This window comes from Rhineura floridana, chromosome 7 (assembly GCF_030035675.1).
Source record: "Rhineura floridana isolate rRhiFlo1 chromosome 7, rRhiFlo1.hap2, whole genome shotgun sequence".
Classification (NCBI taxonomy): Eukaryota; Metazoa; Chordata; class Lepidosauria; order Squamata; family Rhineuridae; genus Rhineura; species Rhineura floridana.
Window position 1 is genome coordinate 49,752,069 of NC_084486.1, and position 12,736 is coordinate 49,764,804.

General features: G+C 38.2%; 1 protein-coding gene across 10 annotated transcripts in view; it reads left to right on the forward strand.

Annotated features, from left to right (window-relative positions):
* CC2D2B (coiled-coil and C2 domain containing 2B) overlaps nucleotides 1-12,736 on the forward strand; it is a 156,351-nt gene that overhangs the window by 57,787 nt on the left and 85,828 nt on the right. For all 10 annotated transcript variants that reach the window (XM_061635554.1, XM_061635556.1, XM_061635561.1 and 7 more), the window contains 6 exons: nucleotides 3,515-3,655; nucleotides 4,442-4,568; nucleotides 4,875-4,996; nucleotides 7,432-7,609; nucleotides 9,522-9,672; nucleotides 10,612-10,759. In XM_061635554.1, coding sequence (XP_061491538.1) covers nucleotides 3,515-3,655; nucleotides 4,442-4,568; nucleotides 4,875-4,996; nucleotides 7,432-7,609; nucleotides 9,522-9,672; nucleotides 10,612-10,759 — 867 coding nt within the window. The remainder of the gene's footprint in view (nucleotides 1-3,514; nucleotides 3,656-4,441; nucleotides 4,569-4,874; nucleotides 4,997-7,431; nucleotides 7,610-9,521; nucleotides 9,673-10,611; nucleotides 10,760-12,736) is intronic.

Consider the following 12,736-nt stretch of genomic DNA (forward strand, 5'->3'; position numbering starts at 1 on the left):
GGAATCCAACATGCTGCAGGTATCGTGTGATTTCATCAATGCTAATTTCACTTTTGATAGAATAGTTCTATCAGAGAGACCTTATTGACTTGAAGAGAGCAAAGTATCTTCCTAGAAAACAGTGGGTAATCTTTATAATTTCCTGATACTGAACTTGGGCGATCCCAAGTTTGGGAGTAAAATGGGGCCACTCACAAATACAGCAGTGGTTTTACATACTCAGGGGTCTATCCAGGAATGTTGGAAGTATATTGATTTTTTAAAAATTTAATTTACAAGTGAACAGGTAGACAAGGACATATGCTCAGTGTGTTTTAATAACCCATGTTAGCCGGGGAACAGAAAGGAAGATGGGAAAGGGGAAATTGGCCTGCTTGAGCCCCAGACAACTTCTACTATCATAAAAATGTAAATGTACTGCCTTCAAGTCGATTCTGACTTACGGCGACCCTCTGAATAGGGTTTTCATGAGGCTGAGAGATAGTGACTGGACAAAGGTCACCCAGTGAGCTTCATGGCTATGTGGGGATTCAAACCCTGGTCTCCCAGGTTGAGGTCCAACACCTTAACCACTACACCACACTGGCTCTCTACTATCATGAGTGAGGGTAAACACTGTACAATTTAAAACCTCCTCCCTATGTTAGGGATGCACATGATTTGGCAGATAGGTACCCCTGCCCACCTGTCAATATTGCCCCTGGAGGGTGACCCAGTTGTGGATCCAGTCTTTTGGCTAGATTCAATTTCCCACGCCTTATGTAGAAGTCAGGGGCAAAATACATGATACATATTATTTCAAAAAAATAAAAGTAGCTGTAGGAGTTTGTAATTTTGAGCAGAATAATGTCAAGGTATGCATGCTTAATCCATTACCTGCTGACTGTTTTTCTGCTGGGAAACCTATTCCAAAGCTGCTTTATCTATCACATGCAAATGCAAAACATGGGTGGGAATCAGCTCACTGGTGAGATTTTGAGCAGGGAAATAGATGGTGGGCATATCTCCCACTAATTGGCTCTAAATCAGTTTCCTGAGACTACTTATTAAATAAAAACAAAAATGTTGGGACTTCATTGCATATATTTGCCTGTAAAATGTAGCTTGTTCCTCAAAATTAGAAATGGAAGTTGTAATAATTATAAAGAAAGTGAGGAACTTCTGCAATATGGTGTCAGGGGCAAACAGCTGCTTTTTTGATAGTGGGGAACTGAGGAAAGAAGCAGTCTTCAGCTTTGTAAATATTACAGAAGTTACTAGCCTACAGATTTCTTTTAATAGCCTACCCATGAACATGCACTTAATTTGAATTCTTTTTGTGAGGAAAAAATCTCTCTAATCTCAGACCTTAGATAACATAGATTTTAAAAACTTGGCTATTCTAGGATTTTTTAAAAGGAAACAAAATTATGGGAGATTGGTTTGTTTTTTGTTTTCTGTTTTCATGAAACATACAGAAAAATAATGGAAACAGTTGTATAAGAATCTTTCAGTGATGGTTTGCTATCATAGATTCTAACTGACTGCAACCCCCCCCAAATTTCTTTTTGTCCAAACTAACACCTATTCACAACAAAAGTGTGCAAGACATTGTTGATGAACATCCCTATCCTTTCTCCTCCCCTTCCCCTTTAATTTGAGCCAGTGTTTGACCTTTGTTTTTACTGTATTTTTTAAAATGTGTTTTACTAGACGGTTTTCATTCATTGCAAACCGCTTTGATTTTTTTTTAATGAAATAGACGTATACAAATATATTTATAAATAAAAACTCAGGCCAGAACTTGTTTTTATTGCCAGAACGCATCCAGAGAATATGTGAATAGATAATGACAAGCACTAGTAAAGTACCATTTTTATTCACTCAAGTAACCATGAGCAGTCTTGCATATTCCTTAAGCGTTTGCAGATTATATTTTGTTAAGGGAGCTGCAGCTTTTGCAGCAAATTCACGAATACTGTTCAGAGAGCTAGTGTGGTGTAGCAGTTAAAGTGTTGAAATACGACCTGGGAGACCAGGTTTCTAATCCCCACACAGCCATGAAGCTCACTGGGTGACCTTGGGCCAGTCACTGCCTCTCAGCCTCAGAGGAAGGCAATGGTAAACCACCTCTGAATACCGCTTACCATGAAAACCGTATTCATAGAGTCACCATAAGTTGGAATTGACTTGAAGGCAGTCCATTTCCATTTTCAATACAGTTCAGCTCACACATTTCTTCATGACTCAGCCTTGGGGCAAGGAAAAAGTGAATAGCAGGAGATGAGAGGTCTTCCAAAGGCAAAGATCACACTTGCAGAACACAGACAAGCCACTGATTTTGAGTGGCTATATTAATTTACTGGGACTTGATCAGTGCCAAAAGGACACAAACTACTGTTTACAAAACAAAACAGGAAGTTCTGGGTATGAAAGTATCGGCTCAGTAATTGACAAGAGGTCAATTAGCACTTAATGTAGCATGCCCAATGTATTTTGTTTTTAGAGGGTTAGACTCACATTGGGGAATTAGCATCTCTAAACCATCACCTGATCACTTGGGGACAGTATCTAGTCAGCAGTGGTGACCAGGACCCTTGTTAGCTTGCTATCTTGGAAAAGATGGGACCTGCAAAATAAAATGTTGCTGTAGATCCTCACCTCTAATAGGTCTGCTCTTGTTCAGTGTGCTACTCAGCCTTCTCAAGTATGAGCTGTAAGGAAGTGAAGTAGAAAATGTGGGAAGAAAGGAAGGAGAATTTACTTGGCTTGGCAGCATCTTCCTAGTGCTCCTCTAAGGCAATGATGGGCTGAGACTCTAGGTCATGGGTTCTCAACAAGGGGGGAATTCTAGGGTTCCAGGGGGGGAATTGGGACCACTATTCAGCAAAGTGTGATGTCCTGTAGATTATGTACAATTTGTAAAATTGTAGTTTGTTTTTAATTTAATCTGCGACATTCAGTAAAGTTTATTGAATGTCACAGATTAAAATCGATTCTTGAACATGCAGCATTATTTTCATTTGCAAAATTTAATTATTATTTAAAGACCAGAAAGTGCTCCAAGAAATTCTGTTATAATATAAACTAAGAAATTTTTCTCTCACGAGAAACACCACCGTCACTCGCAAAACGTCAACACGCTATGAGAGACTATCTTGGGAAGGGGGGAATTATATTCTGAACAATGGTGAAAGGGGGGAATGGAGCAAAAAAGGTTGAGAACCACTGCTCTAGGTGAAGGGCTAGGGAGGAGGATTGTAAGGATTCCAGATATGGATGGCAGAAAGAGAAGATGCAGTGACAGAACCCATGTTGACGTCTCTGAGATTCTGCTCATTTTTCACATAAATGTACTAAAAAATTCCTGTGTGTATTGTGTATATATATAAAAGTTGTTGGTTTATTGCAGAGGAAATTAATGTTCCATTTTTCTCATGATTTTAGCAGAAAAGTGTTTAACAGCTGCAAATCTTAAAATTTAATTTTAAGTTTATGATCAGCTGCTTTTCTTTGCTGTTTACATTCTAAAAAGGAATACTAAAATATTACACGATATAGAATGCCAAAGAGATAATTCTTTAATAAGAAGTATGCTGAAAGTATGGAAACAAATAAAATGTGTGCGGAGACAGCAAGGATTTATCAGTACAACTGTAAAGCTGCAATTTCAAAGGTAACTGGATAAGGTGAACTTTCATAAGTGCCTTTTAATTCTTCATAGAATCAAATGTTAGGATGATTTAATGTTTGTGAAAGGGAAGAAAGGGGATATAGTGCAGTTTTTATTTATTAATTTTAAAGTATTTATAAGCTACTTCATATTTTAAAATATCTAAAAATTATCTAAATTCTAAAAAAGAGTGAGACTGAAGATCCAGGAGTGTCTCTGTGGGGGTGTGAAGTGAGGCAGTAGGTTTTGTTGAAATGTTTAGGCTGTGTGCCTCCACTTATGCTCAACCTGTATACTGTACAATATTCGTAAATAAACTTAAATATTACAAAATGCCATTAGCCTCCACCGGTGACTTCCTTCCAAAGGAAACCAAACCCAGATAATAACTGTAGCCGTGGAACTTTTCACTATTCAGGGAAGTTGGAGTGATTGTAACAGTGTATTAATTGTGTCCTCCTTACACTTAAGACTTTTCAGTCCATAATTTAGTAACTGTGATATAGTTATATTAATTTCTCAACATTTTATCTCAGGTTCATAGTACATGTGAGCTGTGCACTTTTTTCTTGATGATTGGGATTTTAAAATGCAAATCAGCATTGGAGGGCTACAGTTGAGTGTGAGAGGAGTGATGCGTGGGAGGGGCAACAAAAAGGTTAAGCAGCTCCTCCCCCCACTTATATCCACTTCACATTAAAAAGGATGGGGGAGAGAACTATACAACTGATTGTCACATAACATGTGAGCCTTAGAGGTTTCATTGTTTTCTTTCTATCTTTCAACAAGGCTGGCATATAACTCAGAATTGGATGAATACAAAGCCAAAATATCAGAAGAGAATGAAAATGCTCTAAGAGAAGAATGTGATACTGATTTATCAAACAAATTTTCTGCAACTGGAAGAAAACAGAAGGTTCTTAAGTTGAAAGAGTTTCAGAATAGTAAATGCCTGTGCCATAGTAAAATGAATATGGCTAGTACTGCTCCCGTTTAGTTTCTGCCCAGTTAATATCTCATGTTTATTATAGAATACTGAATGATCTGAAGAGTATTTTATATCCAGTGTAAATTTAGAATTAGAGAATGATCAATCTTGCCATTCTAAGCTTATTACACTGGGGCTTTAAAATTAAAAAAAACAAAATTGATTTGAATGTAGATATTGTAGTAATTTGAAAAATGCCATGGGTGCAGTGAAAATACTAATATTGATTTCTAGGGATGCTTGGATTCAACTCATGCCTTTCAAACCTCAACAGACATCAGAGAGATAAATGAATTTCTTTTTGTACCTCATCTTACCTTTGTAACAGAAATAACAGCAGCAAACATGTGCCCCCTGTGAGTTGCAGATTTTCTTTCTTAGTTTTGCTAAGCATCTATTTAAAATATATACAGTAAGGCCCCGCTTTATGGTGCTTCGCTTTACAGCGATTCGCTAATGCGGCGGCTTTCAATTAGGGAAAGTCCCCGCATTAAGGCACTTGTTTGGTTTTTACGGCAGTTTTTTTCCGTCGCGCGCCATTTTGATGGCATTTTCATGTGATGCGTCCCATTATCATCAATGGGTTTTGCTTTATGGCGATTTCCGCTTTACAGCGGGGGTCCAGAATGGAACCCACTGTATAAGTGGGGCCCTACTGTATATTTCTTGATTAAGGCAGGATTATAAGAAAAGTTAATTAACTGGGTAGTGTCTTTATAATTAATATTAGTCAATAAAGTAAATTAAAGGAAACATTTTATTCTTGATATAAAGAGAAGGCTGTATATCCTATAGTTTTGTGCTTATTTATTGAATTTTATAATACTTTAGGGTGTAGTGCTAACCTCTACTACCAGCAGCAGGGCTTGATGGGGTGGTGTAGCCAGCCCTGTATCCACAGCCCTGGGTATTTACCCTGACCAGAGCAGAAGGTGATAAAAAGGGAGCCAGCCCAGCCCTTTCCACCCCTGAAATACCTATTTTGGGAATTTCCACTGACTATCACCAATGGGGATACTATTGGCAGTAGCTTATGGCTGTCTGCTGTTTGGGTTAGCACACTGATGTTTTTCTTACCAGCAGGGCTTGGGTGCCAGCAGAGTTTCCTGCTGAAAGAGGCTGGTGGTGCCAGGCAGGGCTGGATGAAGGAGCGCCTCAACTCCATCTAACTCCCCTCCAGCATGCTGCATCAGGGGTTTGGATTATTCTGGCCAATCAGTGATATCCCTTTGAAAGCAAAAATTTTAAATTATTGGGCTAAATTAAGCTTTTTTATCCAAAAGTTATTTGAAATGTGTGGATACTTTTAAGAAATGCTTCATGAAATGCACATTTCTGGCATTCCTACCACTGTTATTTATATAAAAATGAATGATTTGCACAATGTATGGAATTTTAATTATTTGATTTACATTACTTGATTCATAGTATATTACGTTTGAAGACTTCTTTGTACTATACACACCCAGTAATTAGCAATGAAATCCCAGGGCAGGTTACAACAATTTAAAAACTAAGTCCTGCTCTCAGAGTAGACCCACTGAAATTAATAAATCTAAGTTAGTCGTGTCTATTAACTTCAGTGGGTGTACTCTTAGTAGGGCTAGCACTGAATACTCAACAGTATATTCAAAACCCAGAAAAACAAATTAGAGTCCCTACAGAGACTGTAGACAGAGAATAGAATAGGGTAAAATACATATCTCTCAGATGTCAAAGCCAAGGCTAAAGAGGTGTGTCTTCAGCACCTCTTTACTGTACATCAGAATATTGCAACAACATTTGCTGGGTGAGCTTACTAGTAGATGAATCAATGTGACAAAAGCCACTGCTAGATTTTCACCCAGGAGATAATAGGCATGGATATTCCTGAAAAGGAACCAGTGTTGTCTGAACAGTGTTTCTCCTTGGGTGATTGAAAGTCTTCAGTGGGATATGGCTTCCCTTACCCCTTGAAGACAAGAAACACTGAACTTTAGAGGAAGTAGTCAACTCTGCCTTCTTTTAAGGCTTCAGTTTGTTTCATGGCCAAGTTAAAAAAAAAGACCACTCGCAAATGGTAAGGCATCAAATTAGAAAACAATGCCCTAGAACAAAACCCTACTAACTGATCATGAACCCAAGCACAGCACTGAACCAAGATAAGCACAGACTGGCAGCATGAAAATAACAAGGGATGTGGCAGTGAATACCTTTAATCACCCAAGGAAAAACACCTTTCATGTGAAAACAATGGTTCCTTCTCCCTTGGGTGATGAAGGATATCTTGGGTGATGTTCTACAGCTAACTCACATCCAGCCAGATGAGTTAACAGCTGCCTAAGTCTGTGGTGGAACATACTGTAACATGCCTGCTGGATGCTACCATAGTTAAGACATACTGGTCAATTTTGTAGTGCTTGATAAAGGTGGGCTGGCAAAGCCCAGATAGCAGCTCTGCATGCCTGTACACTTAATTCGGTACACTTCAAATATTTAAAATGTCTGCTGTAGTATTTATTTATTTATTTATTACATTTATATACCTCCCCATAGCTGAAGCTCTCTGGGTGGTTTACAGCAATTAAAACATTAAAAACAAATATACAAATTTTAAAACACACAAAAAAATTTAAAAACACAATTTAAATTTTTTAAAAACAATTTAAAAAGTAAGACCCAATTGAGCAAAAGTATAAGCTTTCTTCAAAAAAATTTTCTTCAAAAATGTAACTCTGATTTGTGGAGTGGTTGTATATTTAAAGATTGCCCAATATTTTCTTTGATTTGGTCTGAATTCCTTTATGTTTAGGGATGAACAAAAGAGAAGAAAAAAAGTTAAAGTGGAGAAGTACTTTATTAAAATATATTACAACAATAAATTGGTCTCCTCTACTCCAGAAGCTGCTCTATACCAAGATTTTAAAGTAATATTTCAGCAATTTTTTAGAATTCAAGTATTAAACTGGCCTGAATCTCTTCAATTAGAGGTAGGTTTGTTTAGATTATGTGAATGGTTCCAAAGTGTACCACAGTTGAAGCTATTATTTTCATAAGTTGTTGCATTCACTTGTTGCCTCCCCCCACCCCACCCCACCCGGGTTCCTTTTGATAGGAAGAGCAGAGTATCAATTTAAATAATAACAGCAACATTCACTTTGAATAAAATTGGTTGTATTGCAATGGTATTCTATTTAAGAACTATTGTTTATACTTATGGTTGCTTCATGTTTTTTGAAATTAGTGAGTAGGCTGCATATACTGTACATTGTTTGAATTCTGAGTGTTCTGAAAAAGGAGTTAAGGATAGATAACACATGAATATAAGAATGTTAATATATCAAACAATAAAAGCAAACTCTAAATACTTATTCCAAAGGCACTTGTATCACCAGTTAATGAGACAAATACGTATTTTTAAAAGTGCTCCTTTGGAGTTTTGGCTGAATGCATTTTGACAACCTGTCTTCCTCAGTGCCCAAGTGCATAAAAATGTAACATAAAAATGCAAATAGTGTTGGTTTGTGCCTCAAAAGGAAAAACTTTTTAGCACCAATATATTATATACAATGGCACTTACCTGGGCTTTTAAATAAAAAATCCTTTCAAATTGAAAGCAATATATATCACAGTCTAATGTGAGATGCCACAAATCCTACATAAAGATATACTTTTTTAAAAAAATAATTATAAAAATGATGTAACTGATCATTTAATATAATGCCGATCTTATAAGGTACTTACACTATTATAGTTCAATTCCAATGAATAATGAATAAAGCCATGGGTAAGGGCAACTGTCCAGATACAAAGTTTTTATGGCTAAATTTTGAATCAAAGGTTAGAACAAATTTGGTGTCAGATCCTCCTATAGTTGTTGGCCATATAGGTAACAATCCCTTCTAAGGGTGCAATCCAACTTATATTTGTGCTGGGCTGGGAGAGTTGGATGTGACTGACCCCCAGCTGAGCTGGCAGGCTCCCGGTGTTGCTGAGCTCTGCTGGCAGAAGCCCCTCATCCCAGAGGAGCTGTAGTGCCACCTGGACCCTGCTGGTTTAGCTGGGGTTCTGCCGGGGATGGCAAGCCAGGTGGACAGAGAGCTGGTGGAAGCCAGTGGAAGGCCTGAAAATTGGGTGTTCTGGGGGTGTGGTGGAGGAGGGACCGAGGCAAAGGGGTGTACTCCATATCCAACTCTCATTCAGAGCAGCCTCCAAGGTCCCAAGTTGGGGAAAACCATTGGATTGCTCTGCCCAGCACTATCTGAATCAAACAAATACATGAAAACAAAGGAGCACTTTTTAAAAAATGGATTTGTCTAATTAGTGCCTTTGGAATAAGTATTTAAAATATGCTTTTATTGTTTGATATATTAAAATTCTTATATTCATGAATTATCTATATGTAACTCTTTTTCTGAACTTTTGCATTTTGTTAAGGATAAGCAACTTTTTAATGTTTGAATTTACAGTGTGCCCCATAATATGTGAAAGTGTAACTTGGTTTGCACTGTACACTATCTGTATGTGCCATGGGAAGCTGGAGCCAATTGTGGCTTACTTGTAGGTTGTACATATGGTAAAGGAGAAAAAGATGTAGTTACATTTTGGGAGTGCACCATGAGATCATGGGATGTAGACACTGACTCTGTAATGTGTGAGTTTTAAAAGATATTTATAAAATTAGATCAATAGTACCTTTTACATAGTATTGTGCTGTACTAAAGAGTATAGAAATCCATTTTGAACTGGGTACAGACTTTTAAAATTATCAGCCATATTTGTGGGTATATTCTTTGCAATTTTATTTTCTTGTTTTACTTTCATTGATGAGTTTACAGCATCTTTGTTTTTACACAGCTTGACAACCCTTTTTGTAACATTGCATGATTTATTTAATTTTAGATTTTTGAATCAAATAAAAAACCGACTTTGCTGACCAAAGTGTACTTACCTCTTCCCAATGACTTCATATTGAAAAACAAAGATGTTTTGGATGAGGCAGAATTTAGCTGTGAACAACAAGTTAAACCTTCAGATGGGGCAGTGGGAAGCAGTAAGTTAATCATATAATTTTTAACCATATAGGCATGATGGTGACTTTCAAGATTATGCAGAGCAATGTGTTACAAACATGGTCTGGTGGGTGACCAGCCCTGGGAATGGGACATGGGAAGGGTATCCCTATTGGTTCTGCACAACTCCTCAGTATGTTTTTTGAATTGCTTTTTCTCCTGTTATATCCAGTGATATATATGAAGTTTTTTGGGGGGAAAATATCTTCAGGATGATAGAATGATAGTTTTTGATACAGAATGACACCCCCCCCCAAAAAAAACACCATTGAGGATATCTGGCTATTACTTTTAGATCTCTGATCAGTCACTATGAAGTGAAGGCCAGCCAAGATGCAATGGTGTCAGATCCACAATGTGTTTACATTTAGAACTGCTCCAATCACAAAGTAAAACTCTCCCTGCACTGACAGCTTACCTTCTTGCAGCCTCTCATCAAGAATAACATTTCACATGTTTATAGGGGAACAGACTTTGAAGAGGTAAACTGGGTGTTGAAGAGGTTCTACTCAACTGCATGCTCCTTTTATTATTTTAAAATAGGCCATCATATCCGCCTAGGCAGAACCATGTTTAAACACATGAAGCTGCTCCTGTAATAATTAGTTTGGCCCTAACACTTAGTCGTCTGTCATCACAGTGACTAGGATGCTTCATTCTGATCACCTGTTGTTACAAAAAAAAAATCCTTGGTCAGGTCGTAAATCATGGCAGTTATCCTCAATCCAATCAAACAACACAGAAGTAGGAATGTTTGAAGGTGTTATCTGTAGTTTTGTGCTTGTTGTGCTTTGTGTTTGTGAAGGCTTATCCATTGTGGCATTAATGTTGGTTAGTAATGAACAAGCTAAGTGGCATGTTATATGTAAAATTATAAGCCAGTGTTATCAAAAGGCTTATTTCAACTATATTTCTTACAGACGTAACTTTTTTCCTTGATGAAAATGAAAGAGAAAAACTATGTATTCTAACATCAGGAAAACTAATATATTCTTTATCATGGACAGCTGATGACAAAGGAGTTCCTTTAGCACCCACGTTTCAACCTGCACATGTTGCCTGCAATAGGTAGCAAGGTTTATATTTGCTGAATAGAATTTCAAGTTTGGCATAGGGAATTTTTATATTCTTATTTAGTATTTGCTTTTGTCACATCCTAGCTATCTAAAGACCACAATTTTCTTATTTTTTGTAAGACGAGCTACAGAATGGAAATAGTAAATGCCTTTCTTGGGATCAACAAAATATCACTAAGGGTGCAATCCAACTTGTATTTATGCTGGGCTGAGAAGAGTTGGATATGGTGGACCCCTTCCCCCAGCTGAGCCGGCAGGGTCCCAGCTCAGCCGGACTCTGCTGGGCTCCACTGGCAAAAGCCCCTCACTCCATCTCAGCTGTGATGGAGCCAAAACCCTGATGGCTCACCTAGGAGTCCGCCAGGGAAGCCCATCCTGGTGGAAAGGGTGGGTGGAAGCCAACGGAAGGCCTGAAATAGAGGCATTCTGGGGCATGTTGGAGGAGGGGCCGAGGGAGAAAGTTATGCAACACCCAACTCCTGTTTGAAGTGCTCCCATGGGTCCCAATCCAGGCTGAAGGTATGCCAAGAAAAAGATCAGTCTAAGAAAATAATTACAATGGAAGTCTGTTGATAGCACTTACACCCTGGCTATTACTTTCTGGTCCCCATGCACAGCTCCTGGCTGAGCCCGCATTCAGGTGGCCCGAAGGCTCCCAAACAGCAATTGGGTGCCTCGGACCTTCCCGTCTCCTCCACTGGCACCCCTTCCACCGGCTTCCTATGAGCGGATTGCTCTGTATGTTGTGACCAAACTTTCTAGATCTCATTTTTAAAAATATATAAAATCTATTAGCTACTTGATTCTGTCTTGCTTTATTAAGTGAGTCCCAGGTCCCAGGCCATGGTCTGAAGGCACACGAGGCCAGTACCCTGCTGAAGCTAAGCAGGGCCAGGTCTGGTCAGTGTCTGGATGGGAGACCGCCTGAGAACCATATGCAAAGCTGTTTTGGGTTTCTATCATGAAAAGAAAGGTGGGGTATAAATGTTAATAAATAAAAAATACATTAAAAAATTAATATAAAGACTGTAATTATCTCTTCTACTGTCTACCTCACAAGGAATCTATGTGTTCTGATTAATGCTGGAGACAGATTTTGTATTTTTAAAAAGTGGAGAAATAGTATTTCTCCAGAAGTGGTAAATACATGACGACGTGGGTTATCCTGCCCTCTCATGGCTGGAGACAGGAAACACAAATTGGTCTTTGTCTGTTGGACTCACCCCCCCCCAGTCTGTTTCCTGTCTTGTTCCAGAGTCTACATGTGTATTTTCTCTCCCCTCTTTGTCTTTGTCACAGGCTTGTGCTCATTTTTAAGGGGATGACTGTGTGTGTTTTGGTCTTTGTCCATTAATTTTTGTTAATGTTGGTCAATTTGTGTTCTATATTAGCTGAGTGTTTGGTTGATTTCTGTTTCTGTTGTTTATTATTTATTTACTATCATTTATTAAATTTATATCCCACCCTTCCTCCCCATAGGAGCCCAGGGCGGCAAACAGAAACACTAAACATACTCTAAAACATCTTAAATAGACTTAAAAACAGACTTCAAAATATATTAAAACAAAACATCTTTTAAAATATATTAAAACAAAACATCTTTTAAAAACATTTGTAAAAATGCTTTAAAAACATCTTTAAAACACAGGTGCAGACTGGGATAAGGTCTCTGTTTAACACATGACTGGTCTTTACAGGATTTCCACCTGTATTCTCCTGATGTTTCTTTATCCACATTTCTAAAACAAAAGAACTCTTGTTTCCATGTCAGTAAAGTGTGAGAGCAGTGTGGTGTAGTTGTTAAGGTGTTGGACTATGACCTGGGAGACCACGGTTCGAATCCCCACATAGCCATGAAGCTCACTGGGTGACCTTGGGCCAGTCACTGCCTCTCAGCCTCAGAGGGAGGCAATGGTAACCCCCCTCTGAATACCGCTTACTATGAAAACCCTATTCGTAGGGTTGCCAT